The 27,570-nt window shown below is 47.7% G+C and overlaps 3 protein-coding genes across 3 annotated transcripts in view; all 3 read right to left on the bottom strand.

Annotated features, from left to right (window-relative positions):
* CLPTM1 (CLPTM1 regulator of GABA type A receptor forward trafficking) overlaps positions 1-13,835 on the bottom strand; it is a 29,658-nt gene extending 15,823 nt beyond the window's left edge. Inside the window, exons 1-2 of the mRNA XM_063109655.1 lie at positions 13,751-13,835; positions 6,927-7,042 (exon numbers count right to left, since the gene is read on the bottom strand). Of these exons, the coding sequence (XP_062965725.1) occupies positions 6,927-7,042; positions 13,751-13,822 (188 nt within the window). The 5' untranslated portion in view covers positions 13,823-13,835. The remainder of the gene's footprint in view (positions 1-6,926; positions 7,043-13,750) is intronic.
* A 4,629-nt stretch (positions 13,836-18,464) lies between these two features.
* On the bottom strand, positions 18,465-19,296 carry APOC2 (apolipoprotein C2). Its single transcript, XM_063109012.1, has 3 exons — positions 19,242-19,296; positions 18,909-19,068; positions 18,465-18,555 (listed from the first exon to the last, which is right to left on the bottom strand). Exons 1-3 carry the CDS (start codon positions 19,294-19,296, stop codon positions 18,465-18,467), a joined length of 306 nt encoding a protein of 101 aa, XP_062965082.1.
* Positions 19,297-20,715: 1,419 nt separating this feature from the next.
* Positions 20,716-22,599, bottom strand: APOC4 (apolipoprotein C4). The gene is given in 5 exon segments (XM_063113086.1): positions 20,716-20,779; positions 20,781-20,866; positions 20,930-20,981; positions 21,049-21,187; positions 22,524-22,599. Coding segments are annotated over 5 exon segments (417 nt in total).
* Positions 22,600-27,570: the final 4,971 nt, after the last annotated feature.

Consider the following 27,570-nt stretch of genomic DNA (forward strand, 5'->3'; position numbering starts at 1 on the left):
AGTAAGAATATATACTGCTCATATATTTTCATTTGTGCTCTCTTACACATAATTTTTATCCAGCTTACATATAAACGTATGTTAATATATATTCTTAAAAGCACTGAAGAATGGGGCTGGTTAGTTAGCTCAGTTAGTTATAGCACAGTGCTGATGACAAGGTCCAGGGTTTGATTACTGTACTGGCCAGCTGCCAAAAAGAAAAAAAAAAAAAAAAAAAGGACTGAAGAATGAACAAGACTGTAGATTTGTCAGGCAAAAATTGAATGGAAAATGGAAACCTAAGGAAGTAAAGGAGCAACAGAATCTTCTTTATGTTTCTGAGGACATCTGTGAGGTGTTCCATGTGACAGAAATGCTAGCCCACAAGAGGTAACCAGAGACCTACTCTTAAAAAGACAAGACCCCACAGCGCTCCACCCTCAGGAAGGAGGAAACCAGACACAGCCTAGCCCTTCCCAGGAGTTGCACACCAGGTAAGAAGGGCCAGGTATGCAGGACCAGGTGTGCACACCAGAAATGGATGACCACTGCTGGTGCAAGGAGTCATGCAGGGCAACTCAAGCTTTGAACCTGGTGCAAGGAGACGCCAGACTGATAATGTCCCAAGGCAGCTGGCAAAAGCAAAGCAAATTCTCTCTGTAGGAAATTATGTACACCTTTGAACTGAAACTATTCCTATAAATAACTTTTCAAGTATAATGACTAACACATAGCCAAAGATAAGACAGGCACACCAGGAAACAAGATGCTATGAGTGAGAACCAGCAGAAACAAGACACCAAAAACAAAGTTAGATAAGCTCAAAACCATGGAACTCTGAAATTTCAGAATTTGAGTTATAAATTCCTCAAAATTTGCATCACAAGAGCTTCAGAAGTACCCTTAGTCAGAATAACATCATAGAAAAAAACAGAAATAAGGGCCAGCCCATGGCTCACTTGGGAGAGTGTCGTGCTGATAACACCAAGACCACGGGTTTGGATCCCTATATAGGGATGGCTGGTTGTTCACTTGGGAGAGTGTGGTGCTGATAACACCAAGTCAAGGGTTAAGATCCCCTTACCGGGGCCGAGCCCGTGGTGCACTGGGGAGAGTGCGGTGCTGGGAGCGCGGTGATGCCTCGCCGCGGGTTCGGATCCTATATGGGAATGGCCGGTGCACTCACTGGCTGAGTGCTGGTCACAAAAAAGACAAAAAAAAAAAGATCCCCTTACCGGTCATCTTTTTAAACAAACAAACAAACAAACAAACAAAAAACCAGAAATAGAAATCACAGTCTCTTAGTTAAAACAAATATTTTAAAATCACCTTTTAATTCACAAAACTAAGTAAACATAATATTAGAAAGTCTTAGAATTGTAATTGATTTGGAGGTATCTCAAGGATACCCTGTTAAAAGAGAAAAGCAAGATGAAGGAAAGTATATAGAATATGATTGCATTTTTGTGTAATAAATTGTGTTAAAAAAACAACATAGGGGCGGCTGGCTGGTTAGCTCAGTTGGTTAGAATGTGGTGCTGTAACACCAAGGTCAAGGGTTCAGATCCCAGTACTGGCCAGCCATCAATCAGTCAATCAATCAATCAATAAACCTTCTTAGTCCTGAGACAGGGCATCATGGTACCACGTTTAGGCCTTAGGTATGTGGGAGAGTAAAGGTGTTAAAAGAACAATAACAGCCTGACAAAGGTAAGGCGATTAAAACAAACAAACAAACAAAAAAAAACCTGGGCTGGGGTTGGGGGGATGGGGAGTTGTTGTATAATGGGTACAGAATTTCACTTGGGGAGGATGAAAAATTTCTGGAGATGGATATGGTGATGGTTGCACAATGTGAATGTACTTAATGCCACCGAACTGTACACTTAGAAGTGGTTAAAATGGTAAGTTTTATGTTATATATATTAACATAATTAAAAAAAACAAAAAACACCCTATTTACAAAGACATTAAAACAGAGAAAAGTATGAAATGATACAGATCCTACTTTAAAATTGATTCCTTTGGTTTGGGGGAGTAAAGGAAGACATAGACATAAGCCAAAAAAACAACCACCTCAGGCTGTCCAGTTAGCTCAGTTGGTTAGAGTGTGGTGTTGTAACACCAAGGTCAAGGGTTCGGATCCCATACAAGCCAGACACCAAAAAAGCAAAGCAAAACAAAACAAAAGCCTCAAAACAAAATACTGTCTTAAAAACTATGCATAATCAGTATATATCTGAATAAACATGTAAAGTGATGACCACTAAAACAACAGATTTTTACTTTCTTCTTTATGCTTTTCTTTTTGAATTTTAATGAACAAAAGGCCAGAAACAAAAGTGTGCCAAACTGCTGGTTGTTTCCCAATATCCATCTTTCTCTTCTCCCTCAATAAGAAATCTCCTGAATTTTAGGAGTCTGGGTCTTGGCCACCCAGAATGGAGACTACAACTCTAGCCTCCCTTACAGCTGAGAGTGGACACATGGTGATGTTCTGGCTGATAAAATGTAAAAACAAACAAAAAACTAAAAAACTAAAAAATTTTTAAAATAAAAAATAAAAATAAATGTAAAAATGATGTGTTATTTTGGGCTTTTGGGAAGTGTCCTTAGAGAGAAGGAATGTCCCTTTCTGATTTCTTCTTCCCTCCTGCTGCCTGGATTGTGGATGTGATGGCTGGATCTTTAGCAGCCATCTCAGGCCATTAGGATTAGGGGCAAAACCTAGCAATAGTGGAACAAAAATTAGGAAGAAGTCTGGGTTGCAGAAGACTGCAGAATCCTGGTCTGCCTTATTCCAGACTGGTACCTGAGAGAGAAATAAACTTCTACTGTGTGAATTTGAGTTTCTCACATAAATGAAGCAGCCGTGTAACTTACCAAATGATACAAGTACCGTCTAATTACAAATATGAAAAGCAATATAGCAGTAGAGGTTAAGAGGCCAGCCCTTAAACTACAATACCTGGATCTGAAGCCCAGCTCTGCTACTTACCAATTGTGTGACCTCAACCTTTCTAGACCTCTATTTCTTCAATGGTTGAAATGGGGATAATAACAGTGCCAACCCTCATAGGGTTGTTTGTAAGCATTAATGCATTAAATTTTATATATCATCGAGAATATAGCCTGGTATATACCCAGTGCTTTAGAGGTGTAAGCTATTACTGTTGTTATTTTCATCACAGGAAAAATGCATACAAAAACCAAACTTTGGAATGGAAAAATACTATGAGTGAATTCTAGTATGGCTGGGGTACATCCCTGCTGAGCCCCGATTAGGGGCAGGATCGGGCATAGGGACTTGCCTCTGCTTGTAGAAGACACGCGGAGCCCTGGGGTCGAGGGTCTCAGGGGACATGGCCCAGTTGAGCCATCTGCTGCCTCCCCAAGAAGTCCCTAATGCACACAGCTAGGAAAGGTCTGAAACCAGTGATCCCTGGGGACCCCACTGCCTCCAAGAGAGGCTTCCATTTTCGTAAATACACGAACGGAGAATGTGGGAGCAGGGACACCCACAGGCAGCCCTGACCCTGGCTTAGTTTATGGCCTGTGGGGGTCCTAACCTCTCTGGACTTCTGGGTTCCTGTGAATAAAACAAGGCAGATGAGACCAGACCTTTTTAGGACTGAAGATCCCCAATTCCCTGAGGAACATCTGTATGTATCTATACCCCCACAGCTTTGCAGACCCCCTCAAAGGGCTCATGGGCTCTGCCCTTCACCTACTCACCTAGGCCTGCAAGGAACTGGACCTTCCCAATGCTTTTTAATTTACTTGAAAAAGCAAATAAAATACTGATTAAATCCTCTCTCCTATCCTGAATAGGTATTCTACATTCACAGGTTCAGAAAAATTTTAAATATATAAAAAAATCTAATAAAAATTCTCCCTCCCTCCCCAATCCTTTATATAGCCTGTTCCTGCCCCATCTCCCATTCCAGATAACCACTAGTATAATTTGAAGATGTGCTCAAAACCATGGACACCATCCCCTACCCCCCAAAAAGGCCAATCTCACATAATCTGCTTGAAGCTTTGGGAGTTCACAGGCCCCTGAAAACAAACCCTGAATTTTAAGAACTCCAGATGAGAAGGTCTCCAAGCAGCCACTTGAGCTGATGTTTGGGGCTAACTAGTTCTAAGGAAGGAAACTGGCCTACACTGTGGCTACACTAAAAATCTTTCTCTGAAGGAAGCTCCCTGTACACTAACATGGAAAGATTTCTAAGATATATTGTTAATGTAAAAAAATCAAGGAGCAGAACTGTGTAAAATAGGCTACCTCTTATATAAAAATGAAGGGAAAGATTAAAAATAATCTTTATGCAGAGCTGCTTGGAGCATGAAAAAAAAGAAAGTGATATATAAGAAAATCCTAAGTTGGTACTTGGCCATGGGGATGGGCGATGGAACAGGGAAGATAAAAGACAGGGCTCTGTGGCTGAGAAGCTTGGGGCATACGCATCAGGAATGACGCCCCAGTGTCAGGGCTGAACACTGTGGGAGGTTTCCTTCCTGCACAGCTTCCCTGCATCCTGTATGACATTCCTGGAGGACACTAGGCAGGCAGTCCCACACCAGAATCTGACTGGTGACTGCGTCAGGAATCATGGGCTATTTATTTTTAGTTATTTCTCTTCATAATATGCTTTTTATGTTTTTTTAAAAACACTCAACAACAAAAGCAATCATGGCCAGTATCGACTGAGTGTGTCCAGGTCCCGCAACTCCCAGCTGACAGGTACTCTCAAGAATGACCCTTGAGCTAACTGTCAGGATTCCTACTTGTGAGGTGGAAACTGAAGCACAAGAAGGGCGATCACCTGACAAGGTCTCACAGCTCAGAGGTGGCAGGGCTGAGATGTCAGAGCAGGCCTGTGCTCTCACATGCTATTTGACGCTACCTGCCTCCCCCAAATTTTATTAGCTGATCCCCTATTTTAGACAATCACGTTGCTCCTAATTTTTCTCTATTTGAAACAACTCTGTCTGTGAACATCCTTGTATAATCCCACGTACGGCCAATTACAAAGGCATGGCTTACAGGATGGCCAGTAATACTTTCATTACTTTTTTCTTTATATCTTCTGTATTGTCTGAATTGTTTATTTTGTACAATAAGCACATATGACTTATATGTTTAGGGAAAAATCTAATAGGATTTTTCGAAGAAAAATAGTACGGAAGAAATGAGTAGTTGCCCCCACCCCAAAACTACTCTCCCCTTCTTCCTTTGTAATAGAAGCCCTGGTTTTTAGCAGGGTGCTCAATTTCCCAGAATAAAGACCAAATTTCTCAGCCTCTCCTGCAGCTGACAGTGGCAACATGAGAATGTTCTAGCCAAGGGGATGACTGTTTTAAACACCTCTGCCATGCAATTCCTTAAGCTGATAATGGGGAAGCTGACTACCTAATCGAATGGCCTGGTCTCTTGAACATTTTGCTAAAATACCTCTCAAAAAAGAAAAGAAAAAGAAATGTCCATTTTACAGATGGGTAAACAAAGGCCAAGAGCAGAGAAGTGGACTGTCACCAGGTCTAGATAGGCAGGGACAGACCCCAGCACCAGGTAAATCCCCCTACTCCCACCTAGCAATCACCCCAGGGCCTCAGACAGAAGCCAGGCTTTGAGAAAGAAGGCACTGTGTCCCCACTGCCCAGACAGAGGAACTGGAATTCACAGGTAAAAGGGTCACCACCAGCCAGTCACAAAAGGACAAATGCTATCTGATTCCATTTATAGGAGCTAACTAGAGTAGTCAAAGTCATAGAGACAGAAAGTAGAAAGATAATTGCCAGGAGCTGGGGGGAGGACAAAATGGGGCATTAGTGGTTTTTTTTGTTTGTTTTTGCATTAGTGTTTAATGGGTATGGAGTTTCAGTTTGGGAAGATGAAAAAGTTCTAGAGATATCCCTGTACTGGCCAGCCGGAAAAAAAAAAAAAAAGTTCTAGAGATGGATAGTAGTGATGGGGGCACAACAGTGTGAATGTACTTAACGGCACAGGGCAGTACACTTAAAAACAGTGAAAATGGGGGCCGGTCCATGGCTCACTCGGGAGAGTGTGCAGTGCTGATAACACCAAGGCCGCAGGTTTGGATCCTATATAGGGATGGCCAGTTAGCTCAAAGGCTGAGCGGGGTGCTGACAACACCAACCTAAGGGTTAAGATCCCCTTACCGGTCATCTTTACAAAAAAAAAAATAGTGAAAATGGTAAATTTTACGCTATATGTAGGTGTGGGCTAAATTGTATCCCCCCAGGGGCTGGCTGATTAGCTCACTTGGTTACAGTATGGTGCTGATGACACCAAGGTCAAGGGCTCAGATCCCCACACTGGCCAGCTGCTGGAAACAAACAACAAAAAAAAAGATAAAAAAATTATATTCCCCCCAATTCATATGCTGAAGTCCTAACCCTCACTACCTCAGTGACTATATTTAGGTATAGGACCTTTAGAGACGTAATTAAGGTTAAATGAGGTCCTGAGGGTGGACCCTAATCCATATGATTGGTGTCCTTATAGGAAGAGATTAGGACACACACACATGCAGAGGAAAGATCACGTGAAGATACAGGGAGAAGATGGCCATCTGCAAGCCAAGGAGACAGGGCTCGGAAAAAAAGCAACCCTGCTGACATCTTGATCTTGGGCTTCTAGTCTCCAAAACTGTAAAAATATAAATTTCTGAATTTCTCTTGTTTAAACCACCCAGTCTGTATTATTTGTTATAGCAGCCCTAGCAAACTAATTCAGTATATTTTACCACAAGCAAAAGAAGTTAGAAAAAAAAAAAAATTCCATCATACAAAAAAAAAAAGAATCTCCACCAATATGGTAACGATTATCATCCTCAGGTGATTTTTCCTTTCTTCCTTAGGAATAGTTTTCTTATTTGAATTTTTTCAGTGAACAAACCAAAGCCCCATTTACTCACCTGAAAAGCACACCTTTGATGACCTGCCAGGCATTGGGTGCTGGCTGGGGTGGTGGGTTCTGGGGCTGGGTCTCTGCTGGTGGGTCCCTCCCATTAATGCTGCCATTGCTGGTCACCTGCAGGGGACAGAAGTCAGATGAGGAAGGAGAATGGGACTTATGACACAGGGGCTGTTTAGGCACCACTGCATACCAAGGCCCAGCACAGGCTGAGCACGAAGGTGGTACATGAGCAATAACTGGAGAATGAATAAATACAAGCACCTAGGATGGGCGGTGGCTCTTCTTTCAGGAGGAAAACACTCCGAGTGCCTCCTCTGTGCTAGGCACACAGTGGTGACCCAGACAGTCCTGTGCTGTCCTCCTGGGGCTCATAGTCCAGGTGAAAAAAGAGAACTGTGTCTAGACAGTGACAATCCAGAGTGGACAGGGCTGGGATGCAGAAGACCAAAGGGGGTGCCTGAGCCAGCCTAGGGGTCAGTGGCAGCTTCCTGGAAGAGGAGGCATTGGAGCTGAGACCCAAAATACAGCAAGTTGGCAGTGCAAAGGAGGCGGTGAGGGGAGCAGCAGATGCAGAAACAGAAGATGAGAGACACAGACAGTCAGATTCTGAGGACTGTCCATTGTTCCTTGGGGTTGGAGCCAGGATGCAAGAAGGTGGCTACTAAGGACAACAGAAGGGGATCTCGTGGCAGGTACGAGATTCTGCAAGGCTGGGGTTTAGCTGAAAGTTCCTTTCCTGGGCAGACAGTTCCTAAGGCCTCCTCTGTGCCCATCCCCGCCCTCCAGGGGCTCCTGCTCCAGCAGGTGAGACAGACACAGAAAAATACAACCAGAGCTTAAGCCACGCTACCATAAGCCACAATGGAAGAGTATGTGACAGAACACGGCACCTCCACCCTGTGAGGCCAGAACTATGAACAGCTCCATCTAGCTCAGAGAGGTTAAGCCACTTGTCCGGGATGACCACCACAGCAGGATGACAGAGGGAAGAGGGGTGGGGGGGACGCGAGTGCAGGTTAGGGAGTTAGGCAGGGTTTCCCAGAGGAAGAATCTTCACTCAGAAACAGAAGCTCAGAATCAAAGAATCTCTGAATGTCAGGTCTGGAAGTGTCTGAGATGGGGAAATTCTGACTGCCTCTCTTCTTAACCCTGCTAGTTTCCTAGTCCCATCCTCATCCCTATTCCTAGTTGTCCTTTCACCCATCAGCCTTCAAGAGCAGGACCAAGACTGCCATGATCATGGTTAACTCTGGAGCATGCCCAGCACAGGGCCAGCACACAGTGGGGAAGTGATAAACACCTGTGGAATCAACAAATCCACAGCAACTCACTGCTCCCTGAAGGCTTGCCCTGGGATCCCAGGCCACCTAAACCCACTCCCCTCATGCCCAGCCCTCCTCCGCCACAGCCCCAAGCCCACTCCTCTGCAATGTCTTCTCTGTCCACTTCACCCACTAAACAGCAAACTTGCCAGGAGCAGGGAGCTCTCCTAACCCCCACGCTGCCAGACGGGGCTGCCACAGAGCTGGGGCCAGAGTTAGTTAAAACATGTCACTTGTCACCTCCTGTCCCCTTCACCAGCAAGAGCTCCTTCCTGTCATCTCCCAAAGCACAGGACAGCACCATAGTAAAAGGGGGTCTTCTGAGTCAGACGGACCTCAGCTGCAGTCCTGGTCCTACAGTTCTTGGCTGTGACACCTTGGGTGTGTCACTTGACCTCTCTTACCTGAAGGCCAGGTTGTGAATATACTGATATATTTTGGACAGAAATGTTTTCTTTCATGTGTTGAAAACGGTATCTCCTGTGTGCCTACTGTGCGCCAGGCCCTGTCCTAGGTGGTGAGACCAGTGGCAGCCACACAGCTCTGAGGCCTGCCTGCCTAGAGCTCAAGGTCTAGAGGGAAACACACCCACAGAACAGTAAACAGGATAATTAAAAATGGCAAATGGAAAACATGCTCTGAAATACAAGCAGGGGGACGTAGCATCGACTGAGATGGGGGACAAGGACCCACTTCGGATTAGGTAGCCAAGGAGGCCTCCCTGATAAGCTGCCTTTGATGTTTGGGTGAGACCCTAGGGCTCGGACAGAGGTAGCCACATGGGAAATCAAGGGAAGGGCATTCTGGGGAGAGAGAAAAGTATGAGGAAGGGGTCAGCTGAGAGAGTGAGGCCAGATGGGTGCAGGGCCCCCTCCTCAGAGCCACCTTGCTCCTGGGAGACCAAAGGGGCCCCAAGTCCGGGTTTCCACCAGGTCTGAGTTGATTCAGGGTCAGGAATGCAGGCCTGAGGCCAGGCCAGGATTTGAACCTACATCTGCCTGGGTCCCAGGTCCCTTCTCTTACCATAGTAATGGACACTCTGGCTGGGAACCCTCCCACGGAAAAGCAAATTAAAACCACAATGAGATGCCAATCAGAAAGTGAGACAATCACAAGTGCTGGTGAGGATGTGAAAAAATAGGGATCCTCATTTCCTTTAAGGAAATGGAAAATGTAAAATGGTGCAGCCACTCTGGAAAATATGGCAATTACTTAACAAGTTAAACCTGCACCAACCATACCAACGAGCAAACCCACTCCTGGGTAGCTATCCAAGAGACATGAAAACATATGCCTGCAAAAAAGCTTGTACATGAATGTTCATAGCAGCATTATTCATAATAACCAAAAACTACAAACAACCCATATTTCCTTTAATGCATAAACGAATAAGCAGTCACGTATCTATTAATTACTACTCAGTAATAAAAAAAAAAACAACTGCAGATCCATGTAACAACATGAACCTCAAAACCATTATGCCAAATGAAAGAAGCCAGACACGAAAGACTGGAGGTTGTCTAATTCCATGTTTAAGAAGTTTTTAGAAAAAGGAAAACTATACAGAAAGCACCTCAGTAGTTACCTAGGACTGGGAGCAGACAGTGACTACAAAACGGAACAAGGGGACCTTTGGAGGGGATGGAAGTAGTCTCAGCCCAGACTGTGGTGACGGTTGCTCTGCACAACTGCATAAATGTACTAAGAGCCACTGAACTCCATGCTAACAATGGGTGAATGTTATGGTATCTAAATTATACACCGATAAAGAAATAACTCTCTGGTGGCTCTCGCTTTCCTCAGATAACCCTCACCACAGCCTCCAAAGCCTAGCATAATCTGCCCCCCACCCTCCTTCCTCTCCTGGCACTCACCCGCTCCTGCCACAGACTGGCATCCTCGCTGTTCTTTCACACCAGGCACCTCCCATATCAGGGCCTTTGCACTGGCTGTTCTCTTTACCTCAAAGGCTTTTCCCTCAATTATCCTCGTGACTCCCTCCCTCACCTCCTTCAGGTCTTTGCTCAAGTGTCACCTCCTTACAGAGGCCTCCCCAAACCATCTATTTATTTTATTTTATTTTATTTATTTATTTTTTGTCTTTTTCGCGACCGGTACTCAGCCAGTGAGTGCACCGGCCATTCCTATATAGGATCCGAACCTGCGGTGGGAGCGTCGCCGCGCTCCCAGCGCCGCACTCTCCCGATTGCGCCACGGGCTCGGCCCCAAACCATCTATTTAAATTGCAATCTTACTACCTACCCCTCACTGCCTATCCCCATCCCAACTTAATTTCTGACAATGACACTTATTGCTGTCTGAGCTGCTATATATTTTTCTTATTTGTCTTATTCACTGTGTGTGCCTGTGCTTCCCCACTCCTTACCCCCAACATGAGCTCCAAGAGGGCAGGGCCTCTGTTCTGTTCACAGCTGTATCCCCAGCATTAGCACAGGGCCTAGCATGTACTACGGACTCAATACACCTTAACTGAGGGAATGAATGGCAGAGGTGTGGGCCCTGTGTCCGAGCTCCTGGCTAAAAAAGAAGCAGGCTGGCTGTGGCATGAGTCTAGGCTGAGGGTGCATCTGCTCTGTGGCAGGCCCTGTGGGTAGGGAGAGGGTGGTGGCGGCTGTGGGCACAGCAGGGACTAAGACAGTTCCTGCTCTTGGACCTGCATGTCCAATCTCAGACACTGATATGGGTCAAATGTGTCCTGCAAAAGTTTGTGTACTGGAAACTTGATCTCCATTTTAACAGTGTTAAGAGGGTGGGAAATTCAATATGATACGTGAAAGGTGGGGTCTTTGAGAGGTGATTAGATTGTGAGGACTGCGCCTTTGTGAATGAATTAATGCATTCATGAAATAATGAGTTATCATGGGTGTGGTTCTGATGGCTTTATAAGGAGAGGGAGTGAGTTAGCTCTCTTTTTTTTTCTTTTTTTTCTTTTTTTGGTGGCTGGCTGGTATGGGGATCAGAATCCGTGACCTTGGTGTTATAAGGCTGCACTCTAACCAATCAAGCTAACCAGCCAGCCCTTTTTGCTGTCTGTTTTTGTTTGTTTTGAGAAGGTTAGCAAGCTTGTTCAGCCCATTCTTGCCATGTGATAAGCTGGTCACCATGGGATTGTGTAGAGTTCCCACCAGGAAGAAGGCCCTCACCAGATGTGTTCCCTGGACTCCACATGTGTTCCCGGTCTCCAAAACTGTAGGAAGTAAATTTCAACTATTTTTCAATTACCAAGTTTCAGATATTCTGTTATAAGTAACAGAAACAGACTAACACATGCATAATCCCCAGAAACATCCACTAAGGGATCCAGGAATCAGCAGAGGCCACAAGGGTTGGGCTGGGGCATCAGCAGCTCAGCCTGTTTTCAAGATCCATTCATTCCACAAACACTGAGCTGAGTGGTGCTGAGGACACAGTAGTGCCCAAGACAGTTTTGGCTGTGCCCTCCTTGGGCTCCTAGTCCAGTGGAGGAGACACAGACCAGTTCTCAGACAGTGACAACCCAGAATAGACAAGGATAGGATAAGACAGCCTGCAGGGCTGTGGGAGCCCAGAAGGGGCACCTGACCCAGTCTGACAGGATCAGAGAGGGCTTTCCTGGGAAGAGGACATCTGAAATCTGTAGGACTAGTAAGGATCAACTAGGTAAAGAAGGAAGAAACATGAACAAAGGCTATGAAGAAAGAGATAGCGAGGCACACTCTTAGAAATAAAAGAGGTTCAGAGTGGCTGATCCTCCTCTAGTCAGTGATTCTCCAGCAAGGGTAATTTTTCCCCTCAGGGAACATTTGGCAACATCTAGGGAAATTTTTGGTTGTCACAACTAAGTACGGGTATGTGTGCTACTGAAATCTAGTTTGTAGAGGGTAGGGATGCTGCTAAACTTTCTAAGATGCACAGGGCATCCCCACAATGAAAAACTATCCAATTCAAAATATTAACAGTGCTGAGGTTGGGAAATCCTAGTCTAGTCTGAAAAAGAGCCAGATCATGCAAGGCCTTGATCTGCTCAAGAATTTGTATTTTATCCTGAAGGCAAAGGAATAAATCTTGAACATTTTTAAGCAGAGGTGGTAAAAGAGATGATGTGGGTGCATGTGGAATCTCTGGGGAACTCAGACAACCTGAGTCATAATCTCTCAGACCCCCCCCCCCCCCCGCCCCACTCAATAATCAACAGAAACTCAGAAGGGGAAAGATCTTCTTTTGGCAAGAATGGGAAGTCTTCATTCTCAGCGAAGAGACTGAGTCTTCATTCCAGTACTAATTGAACAAACACTTCCTGAGCTATCCCTGAAGCCAGGCCCTAGTTAAGAATGTTGAAAAGATTCAGACCAGATATGTTGGGCTCTATCACACAAATTTCAGCCTGGTGTTCTCCCTAGGTGAGATTATTTGTCCCTCCTATGGGCTCCCCCAGTCCCTGACACAGACTTTTGTCACCACCCTAATCATCCAAGATTACAACTCCTTGTTTACATGTCAGTCTCCTCTCCCACTCCCCTGACAGCAGGAGCATGGCTGAAGCTATCTTTGTGGCCCATCACAGGGCTGGCCCTCCTGTCTAACCTCTCCATTTACCACTGGAGAGATGAAGGCCCAAAGAGGGAAAGGAGCTTACTCAAGGTCAAACAGAGTCAGCTTCATTCTCCCTTCCCAATCTGCACTCCTTTCCCCTGAGCTGCCTCCCACATATCAGTGACATCCCAGTGGGTGGGTCGACAGCACCTTGCTGTCACTCCATTTACTCTCCAAATGCCTGAACAGTGGCTGCCTGAACTGGTATGCACTGCAACTTCAGTTTAGCTTAGGCAGCAAAGGGCCAGAAGTCATCAGCACCTGGACTAATTCCCCCATAGAACTAGTTTATGCTAAAAGCACATCCATCCCAATTTGGACCACCCTGGGTTAGCAATGTCTGGTAATTTCTACATGAATGGATCCCAAGCTTAACCTAGGTGACCTTCTGCAAGCGCTTTAGTCTCACTGACTTGGATTCCCGTCTGTAAAATGGGTCTGTCGACCTCCACAGCCCGTGCCCAAAACTGTAATAATTACCTGACTTCCCCAGAGCTAGAGAACTTCCAAATTAATCATTACCCACACTTCAGACACTAAGAACGAGACCCTGAACGCCTGACCACTCTAGGATCTATCAGTCTAGGAGCCAGAAATAGCGGAGTCAAGAACCCAGGGCGCCTCGGTACAAGTGTGTTCTCCTCCGCGCCACTGTCTCCGGGCTCGAGCAATGAACCTGGTAGCCACCCTGCGCGAGAGCACAGGGGACCTGGCGCGCAACAGGGCCCCGGCTCCCGGCACTGTCCGGCCTTCTGTACGGCCAGGCCCCGCCTGGGCCCGGTATTCAAGGTCCCTCTGGGCAAAGAGCCCCTTATGCACGGGATTCCACAAAAAGGGGCAAGACACGCCCCGTGGGAGGCCCCCCAGCTGGAGAAGAACCCTCTCAGGCCCCTCTCGGCCTCCGTACCTGACCGGAGCCGCCTCCCCCGGCCGCCACCACGGCGCTACCAGCCCCGTCCGCCTCCTGCGCCGCCGCCATCTTCCCGCTCCGGGTCCCCGCCCCCGCCGCCAGCCCCGCCAGCCCCGCCCCGTCCCCACGGAACTAGTGCGATCGCGCGAGACTTCACAGGTTGCCCGACTAGCCGGGCCACCGTATCCGGCAACAGCTCCTCAGCCACGCTTCTGGGGAGGATCACTTCCGGCTATGAGGACCAACCTGGCCACCGTACTCTCCCTCCCCCGCCCGCAGCCTGTTTGTTTTCACCTAGGAGAAACGCTGCATGCTGCGAATTCCAGGACTTTCTCGGCCGACACGTGCGTTTCCCATTCCTTCCGCCCCCTCGAATTAACCCAGCTTTTCGAGTTTTATGTGCCTTCCAGGCCATCCTGGCCATATCACCCCGCCGATTCTTCGACTCCTTTCCGTTCCATGTTTCTTGAGCTTTTCCAGCCACCGTACCGCTTCCAAATGCCCCGCTGGAACCACGCCCTTTCTGCGTTACAGGGACCTTCCTATCCCCAGTTTTCGGACTCGGAAAGGAGGTGGTCTGCCCAGTGCCTTAGCCTTCTGACTCTTCTTCCTAATGCATCCGTTCCCTCCAAGTCCCCTGCGGTTATTATGATCTTGCCGTGCATTCAGAGTTCCTATTTCAAGGTTTTCACTGCCATACTTCCAAATGGGATTCTTTTAGTTACCTCACAAGGCTTCGGGCAGCCTAGTTTAGCGCGCATGCGCGTTCTGCTAGTGCTCTTTGCTTTCTAGCAAACCTTGCAACCCTGGACTCGGCTTCATGGGCTCTAAGAACGCCATAACTTTTCAGTAGCTGTGTATCTTCCTACAGCTCCAAGCCTAGACATGAGCTAGTGTGAGAAATGCCTTCACCTGGCCAAGGCCAAAGGATGGACACGGAGACACAAGGTACAGCGAAGCGAGACTTTAATTACTGTCTTGTAAGGTTCGGGTGTCTGAAGGGCAGGCACCCGGAAAAGGGCTGTAGCAAGTAATTTATTCCTTAGTGCGCAAGTCCTTGCCTCCGCCTCCTCATTGGTGGAGAGTACTACCCGGTTCACAATCTTCCCGGATGACGCCTAAGATTACCTCGATTTATGACCCACTTGTAAGAAATTTCTTTGTGTGAGGGCTCAGGAAAAGCCCGCGAAAAAGGCCTGCTGAAACCCTGTGAAAGGAGAAACACTAGGGAATGAAGAGAACAATAAAGGAGAACTTTATCTATTCAGGGACCCCCCAGGAATGGGCTGGACCAGTCAGACAACTTTCAAGCTGGGCCTGAATTAATTCTGAAAATGAATCATTTAGACCATTTTCTTACACTAGGAGACCCCTGACCTGGAGAAAGTGTCATGGAGGCCCAGAGAGGACAGAAGACACTCAGGGGCTGTTGAACCCTTTGACCTGCTAAATGATCACAGACAAGTGACGTGCCTCTGAGCCTCAGTTTCTTCCTCTTTTATAAACCAGGGATTATAATACTATATAATTTCTCTTACCCTTTTGCTCCACGGGTTATTGGGAAGACCAAGTAACAACACGAATTGTAAAGCAGCTAGGTTGCCCCAGGCTGCATGCTAAAGTGATCAGTATGGGTGCGTTGTTATTATGAACTTTACGTTCTGCCTGGAAAGGAGAACAGGCTTTGCATTAGGATATTCTAAATATTTATAATTTTACTAGCTGTTCCTTCACTTTCCTCTAGGTCTCAGCTCTGTAGTAATATCTCTTCCTCCAGGAAGCCCTTCCTGAGCCACAGGCTGAGCTGGGCACCCTTTTCCAGCCTCCCTAGCCCCCCTCAACTCCCCCATCCTGTACCTGCCTACTTCGTGTCATCACTATCAGGGATGGGTATGTCTCCCCATTGGGCAGGCAGACCCAGAACTGTTGTGGACACTGCTGTGTCTTCAGCACTGCCCTGGGAATATTGCTGAATGAAAGGATGAGGCTCTCATGAGTGTAGAAGGTGAGTAACTTACCCCTGAGGGCCAACACAAAGGCAAGAAGAAACTTTAGAAAACTTCTTGCCTGGTCCCCTTCTATTATAGATAATAATAGTAGTGATGATTCTGTGAATTTATAGGCCCAGACTTTAAGTCCAGGGATAAAGAGAACATACTAATTCCCCCAGACAGGGATTGAGATTTTGTGGATCTGAAGCTTATATGTTTTGTGGGCCTCTTTTTAAAAAGTACAAAATTGAGGCTGGCCAGTTAGCTCAGTTGGTTAGAGCACAGCCTTGTAATACCAAGGTCACAGGTTTGGATCTCCTTACCAGCCAGCCGCTAAAAAATAAATAAAATTAAAAGTATAAAATGATATACAAGTTTAGATATAGAGGGCCACGGAAAGCCCAGGCAAAGTTTCAAGGGGCTTTGAAGCTTAACCTTCTCCAGCTTCATGATAACCTCATCTTTGCTCTCAGTTCTAGATACAAAATACCCCAATCTGCCCTCTAAGTCTTGTATACTATAGATTCCCATCTATGGGAGCATGAGAGGCTCTCAGCTAGACTGTGTCCTTGGACAGGGCCCCTTTGGAGCTGGGTTCTTTGCAGAGCCCTCCTGTCCAGTGACCAAATAAATTCTTCCATTGTTATTAAGTGAATCACAGGACAGGGCCACTCTGATCTCCACTAGGGGGCGCCCAACACCGACCAGAGGCTGTGATTTCAGGTTCTAAGGTAGAAGAGGGCTGGGGACTCAAACTTCTACGTCCTAAGTAGAAGGTATTGGGGGTGCAGACTCTCTGAATCAGACGGAGGAGGAATCTGGGGTCGCAGGCTTCTGAGTCTGGGGGCCTGGACTCTGGGATCCTAAAGGGAGTGGGGGTCTGAGAAAGGAAGGAGGAGTCTGGGAAGGACACCAGGATTGGTTGGAAGCAGAACTGGCCTGGGCAGTGGTTTGGTTTGGCTTGAGTCTGTGGGAAATAAATGGACAGAGGAGGGATTGTTCCTCCAGGATCTCCCCCTCCCCACCACACTCTGAGCTTGGCAACCTCAGTTCTTCCCAGGCCCTGGGCACTTGGGGGCATTGGCCACAACCCCTCCCTGGAGCCCTGTTTTCTCCTGGACTCACAGCTGCTCAGCCTCAGGACCTGGGAAAACTGCCCCAAGAGTGTGGAAAGACTGGCTGGAGGTTAATGTCAAGCAGATTAGGAGAAATGCAGGCTGTGGATCCCCAGAGACCTACAACCCCACCCATGAGACTTAGGGGGTCAGGACCACCCTCTACTTCCTCAGGCCCTCAGCCCCCTCCACCCATTGGCCCAGTACTGTCTTCCCTCAGAACAGGGAGCCTCTGCTTTTATTTGCAAACCCTGTGCTTTTTACGTGCAGTTCCCCACTGCAGACACCCTCTTCCAACCACCAGCCACCCCACCCTGACCTGGGGACCAAATCAGCGCCTACTTCCCCTCCCTCCACTTTCCAGCAACAACAGCCCTAACCATGCTACATTGTGATGCATCCCATGTTAGCAGCCCCAGCCCAGTTCTCTAGAGGACCCTTCCTGGTCCCTAACGCACTGGCTATATAAGGTGGCCACGTCTAAGGCCTTGATCTCTTCCACTTATTCTTCTTCGTTGCCTGTCTTGTTATCTGAAATTATTTCTCCATTTGTCTTTTTGCTCCTCGAGGGCAAGGAACTCTATTCATGGCATCAGGATGGAGTAGAGTTCCTGGCCCTGAGTAGGAGCTCAGGAAATGTTATTACTATTTCTAATAAGGAGAGAACAGTTAAGAAAACATACTACGAAGGCCGGCCCGTGGCTCACTCGGTAGAGTGCGGTGCTGATAACACCAAGGCCACGGGTTCGGATCCTATATAGGGATGGCCGGTTTGCTCACTGGCTGAGCATGGTGCTGACAACACCAAGCCAAGGGTTGAGATCCCCTTACCGGTCATCTTTTTAAAAAAAAAAAAGAAAGAAAAGAAAACATACTACGAAGCTATAATCACTAAAACCATTTGCAGTTGGGCCAGGACCTAACCAGTGGCTTTTGAGGGGCTATGTGAAAGCGGGACTGTTTGTCTTTTCCCTGCTGTTTCCCAGGGCTTGGTAGGGTGTCAATAAATGTATATGGGACAAATGTATAGGAATTATCAAAGAGCACAAGCTTTAGAGTTCTATCTTCTTGTTCCCAGCCAATCTGGGCACTGACTTCCTAAGCTCACAGTGATTTGTGGGTACCAGTCTCCCCTCTGTCACAAGACCATTGGACACCTCATTGCAATGGCACATTTAAAGTGTAAGCCCAGAGCTTGGATACTGTAAGAGGCCACTGTGGATTAGCTGTGTCCATGATTTGTGATTTTGCAGATGAGAAAGCTGGACTTTAGTGAAGAGCAATCTCTGATTGTTGTTATGATTATTTATTGCTAGTATTCACCTCTTCATTCCCATGGACCAGGTTCCAGGTTTGGGCTACATACACACAGAAGGCGCTCATTAAATGTTGGCTGGACCCCTGAGGCCTCAGAAAAGCGGCCACATCAAAAAGAATAAACTTGGATTTTTTTTTTTTTTTTTTTTTTATTGATAAAAATTCGGTCTAGAATCGGGCACACGATGCTGGAAAGGGGGAGCCCAGTCCAATCTTGGGGCAGGTCAGGAGAGCCAGGGGTCCCTGGGGCCTGGGCTCTCTCCTCCCTCACAGTTGGGGGCCTGGCTTTTACTCATCTCCCTTCAGCAGAGAAAGGAACTGGTCAGTAAAAATTCCTGCATAAGTGCTCATAGCTGTCGTGCCTTTGTCGTACATGTCCCTGGGGAGAAAGGACAGAGGGTTGAGGGAGGAGGGAGCCAAGAACTAGACTCCTGAGTCTGAGAGGGGAGGAGACTGGGGGTCCAGAATCGTGTGTCCTGCGGAAAAAGTGGCTGGAAGCCGAACTCCTGGATCCCTGAGTAGAACACGGCTGAGCTCTCAGAATTCCAGGTTCTGATGGAGTTGGGAGATTGGGGCTGGGGACCGAGATACCAAGGTCCAAGAAAGTATAAGTTTGAACTTGGACTCCTGGGTCTGAGGGAGAAGGGGGCTGGGGCCTGGACTCCCAGGATGAGTCCTGGGTACAGTAGGTATCAGAGGCCAGACCCTGTTTCCCGAAGGGACAGGTGATACCTGATCTTCTCGTCCACAGTGGACAGGTATGTCTTCTGGTACAGGTCCTGGGCAGCTGCCTTGGCTTTATCCCAGTAACTGGAGAGAGATTCCTTCATCTGGGTGAGCAGGGCCGGGCTGGTGGGCTCATCTTGCTCAGGAAGGACGGTCCCCTGGACCTCTGCAGGGAGAGAGAGCATTAGGGGAGCTGATAGGGCTGCAGCAGGGGGAAGACAAGGTCGAGAAGGAAAAGAGGTGGCAGAGGCAGGGTTGGAAAAGGGCTAGGCTGGAAAGGTGCTTGGAGTTCATCCCCCTCCACCAAGACCCCTTCACCCCCTGCAAGCCCATACTCACCAAATCCCAGTACCAGGAGGATGAGAAACAGAGCCGGGAGGAATCGGGTGCCCATAGCTTCAGGAGACCCGGAACACTGAGGGGGTGTTGTGAGACAGGGTCAATGGAGACATCCATTTCTGGGGTCCCACCTTACTGAGAGGTAGGCAGCTGGATCCTGATCCATCTCCCCCTCCCTGCCTGAGTCACGTTCCTAATGGGTGGACGCGGATGAGGCGTTATCCTTGGCCTCACCTTTTTTTTTTTTTTTAAGCTGGCAGGTATGGGGATCTGAACCCGTGTCTTTGGTGTTATAAGGCTGCACTCTAACAAACTGAGCTAACCGGCCAGCCCCAGCCTCACTTTCTAACATTCCATGATTCTCCTCCTGATTTGAGCATTTTAATTCTAAAATCCCCTCATTTAGTCACTCACTCAAGAAGCCTTTCCTGAGCACCTAAACAATTTTGGGCCCAGAAGTGAACACAGCAAAGCCCCTGCCCTTTGCTAAGACCAGGTTGGTGTAGAAAGGTGAGCTGCAGGCAGGGTTAAGAACCAAGGCTTAGATCAAGCACATTTCAACCATGCCAGGCGCTGCTGTAAGCCAGGCCCTGTTCTGCCTGCATCCACTCATTTCACCTTCACCCTAATCCTATGAGGGAGGAACTCAGTGACCAGCGTGCACAGGGCACAGTATTATCATCCACACTTTGTAGATGAAGAAAAGATGGCATAAAGAGGTTGCAATCTGACCTTGGGAGAAGGAACAGCTCGAGCAAATATTCTACGATCCTGAATTCCATCATTCCAACATAGGCTTCTAACATCATGACTCTTGCAATTTCTAATTTAACAATCTTTGCCCCCTCCCTGCTGACTCTTGTCCCCACTGTTGTCCCTCTCTTACCTGCCTCTGGCAGGGCTGTCCTCGCCAGCTCCAAATGGGCAGAGAGAGGCTTTATAGCTTGAAGTCCACCTCCCCTCCACAACCACCTCCTGTCCTGTCCCTGTCTCAGTCTAGTTCAAAGTTCATGCCAACAGAACTGCTGAGGGGGTGGGGTGGGGACAGAAAGGGCAGTGACATCCCTCAAGGTCAAGCCACAGGGAATCCCCACTCTGAAAATTCACCCCTGAGAGAGACTGGCTGGGTTGGAGGTTAAGGAGGGGTTGGGGGTTCTGGGTGCCCACCAGGATTGGGAACTGGGGTCTGCATCCCATGGGAAGTAAGGGCAGAGCTGTCAGTGAGGGGCCACCGTGGGGATCTGCTGACCCACCAGCTCTCCAGCCTTCACCCTCCTGAAGCTGAGACACCTTGAAGTCTTCAACCCCTCACAAGCCCAGAATGGGGGAGGATACCACCCCCCCATCCCTCACCTCTTTTACTCATTAACTCCTGAGAGGGGTTGGGGAGGTTATCTCTGGCTGCATTGGGAAGGGATCCAGACAGGGACACAGATAAGAATTTATTGTAGATGCTGCGGGCGGTAAGAACACTTTAATCCTGGTCCTTGTCCCCACAGAGAAGCTTGGGGCACAGGCTGTGGGCTTTGTTCAGAAGACTTGGAGCTGAGGAGGCAGGCCTTGGTGCGCAGACTCAGGTCCCTCAGGTGGTCATCATAGTAGGTCTGCAGGAAGCTCCAGGGCCCCTACTGGAGAGGGGACATCACAGTTGAGACCTCACCTACCCCTAGAGATTCTTCCCCATTCACCTCCTCCTCCCTCTGGACCCAGGAGTCCTTGCTCTCCACTCTCAGCTTCCTCCTTTAGACTCAGGAGTCTGGGCCGCTGCCCCCACCTACTGCCAGCCCAGGTGCTAGCACACACTCACCAGAGCCGCCGCCTCCCTCTGGTCTTGGTCACCAGCAGCTCTGTCAGCTCCCTCGCCCTGTCCTGCACCAGGCTCCAGTAACTCTTCTTCAGCTCTGGTGGAGCAGTCAGGGTTCCCACAGGCTCTTCTCGTTGACAGGCTAGGTGGGACCAGAGGGCAACTTGGGTAGACTGGAACCCCAGAATCCACATCCTCCATTTCCTTCCATGCTCACTCTCTGTTACTTCTCATGGCCCAGGGGCAGCCCCTTGCCAGTCCTCTTGCCACCCGCCTTCACTTCACATGTCCCTCTAACCACTTGTACCCCCTTCAACCATTGGTCATCTCCTTTCACCCTGAGCATGTGGTCCCTCATGTCACCCTCTGTCTGCTTGTGGTTTTCTCCCTCAGTCTGTAACTCCACCTCTCTAATCCCCATCCCCCTCCTGGTGCCTCCTTCCACCACTTGTTCTTGCTGCCAGGGACACCTCCTGCTCCCTTAGTTCTCTTGCGACCCCCCATACTGTCTGAGCTACCTCCACAGAGAGTGGATGGAGAACACAGACCAACTTTCTGCCCCCAGGGATGGGTGCTGGCTTAGGCGTGCTGTTATTACCTCCTGGTGGGCCAGAGGTTTCGCCACGGGTCATAGTTGACTTCCTTGCACACATCTGTTGGCTCAGCACCTACACACCTGGGCAAAGCTTCACTTACAGAGACTAGCCATCACACAGGTACGTGTGTACATGCTCGTGCAGAGGCCCCACGTGACCTGTTGTGTGGCCTCAGCCAATTCCTTAACCTCTCCAAGACTGTTTCAGCTTCTGTAGAATGGGATAATGATAATACCTACCTCAGAGTTATTGGAAGAATTGAGAGTTAATACATATAATAGCACTTAGAATGGCATCTTGCACATTTAGCCACTATATACGTGTTAAATGAAATTTTAAATGCATGTGTGAAACAGACACCAGTGCACGCTCACAGATAACCTCACACGTGTCCATACACTGAGATCCTTTGCTTACACCTAACCTATATAGAGACATGGACGTTTACCATGACTGCATAATTTTTTTTTTTTTTTAAAAGAAGACCGGTAAGGGGATCTTAACTCTTGACTTGGTGTTGTCAGCACCACGCTCTCCCAAGTGAACTAACCGGCCATCCCTATATAGGGATCTGAACTCGTGGCCTTGGTATTATCAGCACCACACTCTTCCAAGTGAGCCACGGGCCTGCCCTGACAGCATGATCTTCTGCTTGCACAAATACACAGACTCACACAAATGATCACTGTCATTTATACCAACTCCACATTCACACTCAACCACGAACACATATACTCCCAGACACACGTGCATACATGCATGCCACAAAACACAGAAGCTCCATACCCACGTCTTGCATGTCTACAGACCCACCCGACACACAGTCACATTCACGCCCCATTGGGCATGTGTCCCCATATCCAGCCACCCTCATTTCCTCACCCACAACACAGGCCAGGACCAGAATGCAGAAGCAGAGGGAGGGCAGGGCCCGGAACCTGCATCTAAGGAGCCACATTCCTGGGGGCTTTGTCCCTCTGTCCCTCTGTGCTCAGCTCTCCAGGCTTGGGGAGGGAAGGCTACCATGAGCAGGGCCCTCCCCTGGCCACCTCCCATGCCCCTTGGCAGGGACTTCAGAGAGAGAGGCCCAGGTGACAGTGACAATCAGAGGCCTTGCCCACCCCTGCTGGCCTCCTTCCCACCCTCCCAGTGCCCTGGCCTGAAGATAAAAGGCTTTTAGGCCTCCTGTGTTGAACTGGGTTCAAATCCTGGCTTCCTCTCATGTGACAGCCCCTTTCCCTGGCCTCAGTTTCCTCCTCTGTAAAATGGGGGCCACAATCCATTCTTTAGGACATTGGTTGAACAAATGATACAGGGAGAGGTCTTGACATGGAGCCTGGCAATATAGGGGCTCACAGATCATAGCTGTTATTGTTTCTTTCATCTCTGCCACTGGGTCTCAGAGCCAGGAGCAAGGTAGGGTCTCAGCAGGGCCAAAGGGCTGATGGCAGGAGATAGTGACACAGTCTCAGGTCTCCAGCCTCTGTTTCTTCCCCAGTGGACTGGGGCCTAATCACCTTCAAGCATCCCTTGAGTTCCACGTTCCAGCTCTTTCTCCTCTGGTGGGCCTAGCTTCATACAGACCTGGGCTTTGAATTCTGTCCTTTACCATGTGACCTGTGCAAATACGGTCCTTTCTCTGGGCCTCAATTTTTTCATATGTAAAATGGGGGTGGTAATAAGCGCCTGCCTTTCACAGTGTGTGTGTGGAGTCTGGGTGAGGCTCAAGCAGAAAAGCTCCTGGTAGGTAAAGTAGGAGGTTGTCAACGTCAGGATCACGCCCAGAGCTAGGCAGACAGAAATAAGCCTTTTTCTCCTGGGGGATCCAGCCACAACCCAGGGCACATGGTTTGGCCAGGAGACCATGGGCTACATTGCTTGGACTAGGGTTTCCAGGTAAAGTATAGGTAGGACACCCAGTTACATTTGAATTTCAGATAAAATGTTTTAGTATATAGTATGTCCATGAAATATTTGGGAATTGTACCAAAAAATTAATTGATTGCTGTTTATCTTAAATTCAAATGTAACTGGGTGTTCTGTATTTTTATGTGGTAAATCTGACAACCCAGCCTTGTCTATAAACTGAACAACTGTGCGGGAAAGTCCTGACTCAGAGGCCTCCAGTAGAATACTATCCATCCCCATGGCCCCAGCATAAGCACAGAAGGTGTTCAACAAATATTCCTTGGAGTTCCTCGCTAGCAATAACCAGCAAAATAAAACCACCCAGAGTTTCTGTTTGGGATGATGAAAAAGTTCTGGAAATAGTAGTGATCGTTGCACAACAATGTCAATGTACTTAATGCCACCGAACTGCACACCTAAAAATGGTTAAAATGGTAAATTTTATGTTATTTATATTTTACCATGATAAAAAAAATCAAAAATAAACAGGAAAAAAAAAATTAACAAAAAAGCAAAAACAAACCCACTATATATTGTGTTATGGAAAGCAGCTCTGGTGTGGGGTTCAGAGCCCAGCTCTACCTCTTCCCAGCATGTGACCTGGTGCAAGTTGCTTAACTTTTCTGGGCCCATTTCTTCATCCATGAATGGAGGTTACGGACTCCCTACCTAGCAGAGTCACCTGGCAGAGCAAGGGCAATGGTGTGTGTAAAGTGCCAAAAAGACACTTGGTAAACAGTGAGCTCCTGTTTGTTTAGCATGTGCTTTCTAGCACACTGTGTGACAGGTGCCATGGCAGGGCCTTTACCTAATTCACTGAATTGTCACAACAGCCCTATGAGGTGGGCGTCTTTTTTTTTTTTTTTTGGCAGCTGGCTGCACAAGGATCGAACCCTGGACTTTGGTGTTATTAGCGCCACGCTCTAACCAACTGGAGATGGGCATCTTTATCATTCCCATTTTATAGCTGAGGAAATTAAGGCTGCATGGGTGGGGATTGGCCACTTAACCAATAGGTTTCCAACCAGAGAACTGATCTGGGGCTCTCTCACACTATCTAGCAGAGCCAGCACAACCTCTGTCCCTCCCCCTCAAAATTGGGGCAGGGCCAGAGTGGGGTGGGGTGGGCCTGGGGGAGGTCTCTGACCTCTGCTCCAGCTCCAAGGTCAGTGTGCAGGGAGGGCTGTGGGGTGTTTGCTGTTTGCTGCTTGCAATGTTTACCCATCTCAGGGACAGGAAAAGGTTGAAGGTCGTTCAGGGTAGACCTCAGAGACAGCTCACAAACAACTGTGGGGGCGGAGGGGATGGGAACAGAGAGGCCAGAAGGAGGGAGTGAGGGATGACGTGGTGGCTCTGAGATCCCACTGTGTCTGAGGGCAGGGAGCATCTCTGAGCCTGCAATTCCCTGTCCTTGAAGTTGTCAGGCCTAGCCACCAAACCCCCAAATCACCCTCATCTCTTTCTCTTGACTCCAGGGTTCCTGCCTCAGTCTGGACCCCATCCCCTTACCCCCAAATTTCTGCACCCACCTCCGCAGCTGGTTGTTCTGGGTTGTGGCAGGGAGGTCTAGGATGAAAAAGAGTTTGAAATGTCCCCTCCACCTCTTCTGCCTTCTCTCTGGAAGACCTCCATTCATTCATTTCGAAAAATTGAGATGTAATTCACTTTCCAGGTCAAGGTTTGGATCATCCCTATACTGGCCAGCCACACACACGCACACGCACACGCACACACGCATTCCATAAAATTAACGCTTTTAATAAAGCATGCAATTTGCTGGCTTTTAGCATATTCACAGAGTTGTACAACCATCACCACTATCTAATTCCAGAATGTTTTTATCATCCCAAAAGGGAACCCCATAACCATTAACAGTCACTCTTCATTCTGTCCTCTCTCCAGCATGGGCAGCCACTAACCTACTTTCTGTTGCTATGGATTTGCCTATTCTGGACATTTCACATGAATGGAATCATACAATATGTGGTATTTTGACTGCTTGCTTTTACTTAGCATAATATTTTCATGGTTCATCCACATTGTAGCATGTGTCAGTACATCATTTTTTTTATGACTAATATTCCACTGTGCAGATATACATATACATACACTGGATATGCATATACTATATGGATTTGTTAATCCATTTACCAGCTGATGAGCATTTGGGTTGTTCTCACTTTTTGGCTATTATGAATAATACTACTATGAACATTTGTGTACAAATTATTATTTTTTCTTTCTTTTTTTGGCAGCTGGCCAGTACAGGGATCGAACCCTGGATCTTGGTGTTATGAGCACCATCCTCTAACCAACTGAGCTAACTGGCCAGCCCCAAAATGTGTACAAGTTATTGTGTGAACATGTGTTTTCATTTCTTTTCAGTAGATAAGTAGGAGTAGAATTGCTGGGCTATATGGGAATGCTGTTTAATGTTGAGGAACTACTAAAGTGTTTTCCAGAGTGGCTCCATTCATTCAATCTTGTATTCAGTTTTTCATTCGTATGTTTGTACAATAGCATTCATGGAAAAAAATTGTGTCACTCATCCTACTCTTCCCCAATTCTCTTTGGCTAACTCTGAGTCATCTTTCAGGTTTCAGGTCCAATGTCCCCTCCTCCAGAAAGCCCTTTATGACCCCCGAGGCTGGGCCAGGCGCCCCTTGGAGTCCCACATTCCTGTCCCACCCACTGTGAGGTGTGTGTGCCATGGTTGGGGGTTGCCACTGCTTTGGGCGTGTCCGGGTGGAGTGTGCCACCTTCATGCTGGGAGTGTGAACATTTCTACATACATTTCTGGTACTCTCTGTGTGTCGCTCCATAGTATGATTAGGCCTCTTTGCTCTCTGAGGTCCTGAAGGTATGATTGTAAACCCGAGAAGAACAAATGTATTGGCATTAATGTATGACATAGAAAAGGAAAATGGCAAAATTAGAATTAATAAATTCAGGCTGGCTCACTTGGGAGAGCATGGTCCTGGTAACATCAAGGTAAAGGGTTCGGATCCCCTTACTGGCCAGTTGCCCCCCCCAAAAAATTAATGAATTCATAAATTAATAATGAATGGTAATCAAGCGTCGGCATGTCAGCTGGTCAGTGGAATGTAAATGTTCATTCATTGATTCAAGAAGTATTAATTATGGGCTGACCCGTGGCTCACTTGGGAGTGCAGTGCTGATAACACCAAGGCCATGGGTTCGGATCCCTATATAGGGGTGGCAGGTTCGCTCACTTGGGAGAGCGTGGTGCTGACAACACCAAGTCAAGGGTTAAGATCCCCTTACCTGTCATCTTTAAAAAAAAAAAAAACAAGTATTGATTATAACACCAAGGTCAAGAGTTCAGATCCCTGTACTGGCTAGCCACCAAAAAATAAAAGCATGATTAAGCTCCTACTGTCTGCCAGGCACTGTGGTAGGCACTTGGGGGCACTGTAGGGTACAAAACAGCCTCCAGGAACCTGACATCCTAATAGTTGGACACAGTAAACGAGTAAATGAATAGACATGATATACCAGAGGATAATAAATGCTGAAAGGAAAGGCAGATAAGGAGATAGGGAAGCAATCTGGAGGCAAAGCAATGGGTAGGGGGTGATTTCTGAAGAGAACTGGAGGAGGTAAGGAGTGAGCCAGGCAGATACTTGGACATCTGGGGGGAAGAGCATTACAGGCAGGAGGAACAGTAGATACAAAGGCCCAGAGGTGGGAGCCTGCCCATATGTTGGAGGAGTTGCTTGTGAGTAGAGGGTGGGAGGGAGAGATGGGGGCTGAGATGATGGGGAACTGGATGGTGTACAGCGTGTAGACTTCGGTAAATTCTTTGGATTTTACTCTGAGGGCATCCGGAGAATTCTGAGCAGAGAAGGGGCCAGTCTGACTTGTGTTCTAGCAGGATCCCTCTGGCTGCTGAGTGAGAAGAGAGTGTAGGAGCTTGGGGGTTGATTTTGGGGGGGACAGGGGTGCATTAAGTCCAGAGAGTTGTTTATTTATACATTTATTTTCCGCCTTTGTTTTCCAT

Source organism: Cynocephalus volans, chromosome 10, assembly GCF_027409185.1.
Source record: "Cynocephalus volans isolate mCynVol1 chromosome 10, mCynVol1.pri, whole genome shotgun sequence".
NCBI lineage: Eukaryota > Metazoa > Chordata > Mammalia > Dermoptera > Cynocephalidae > Cynocephalus > Cynocephalus volans.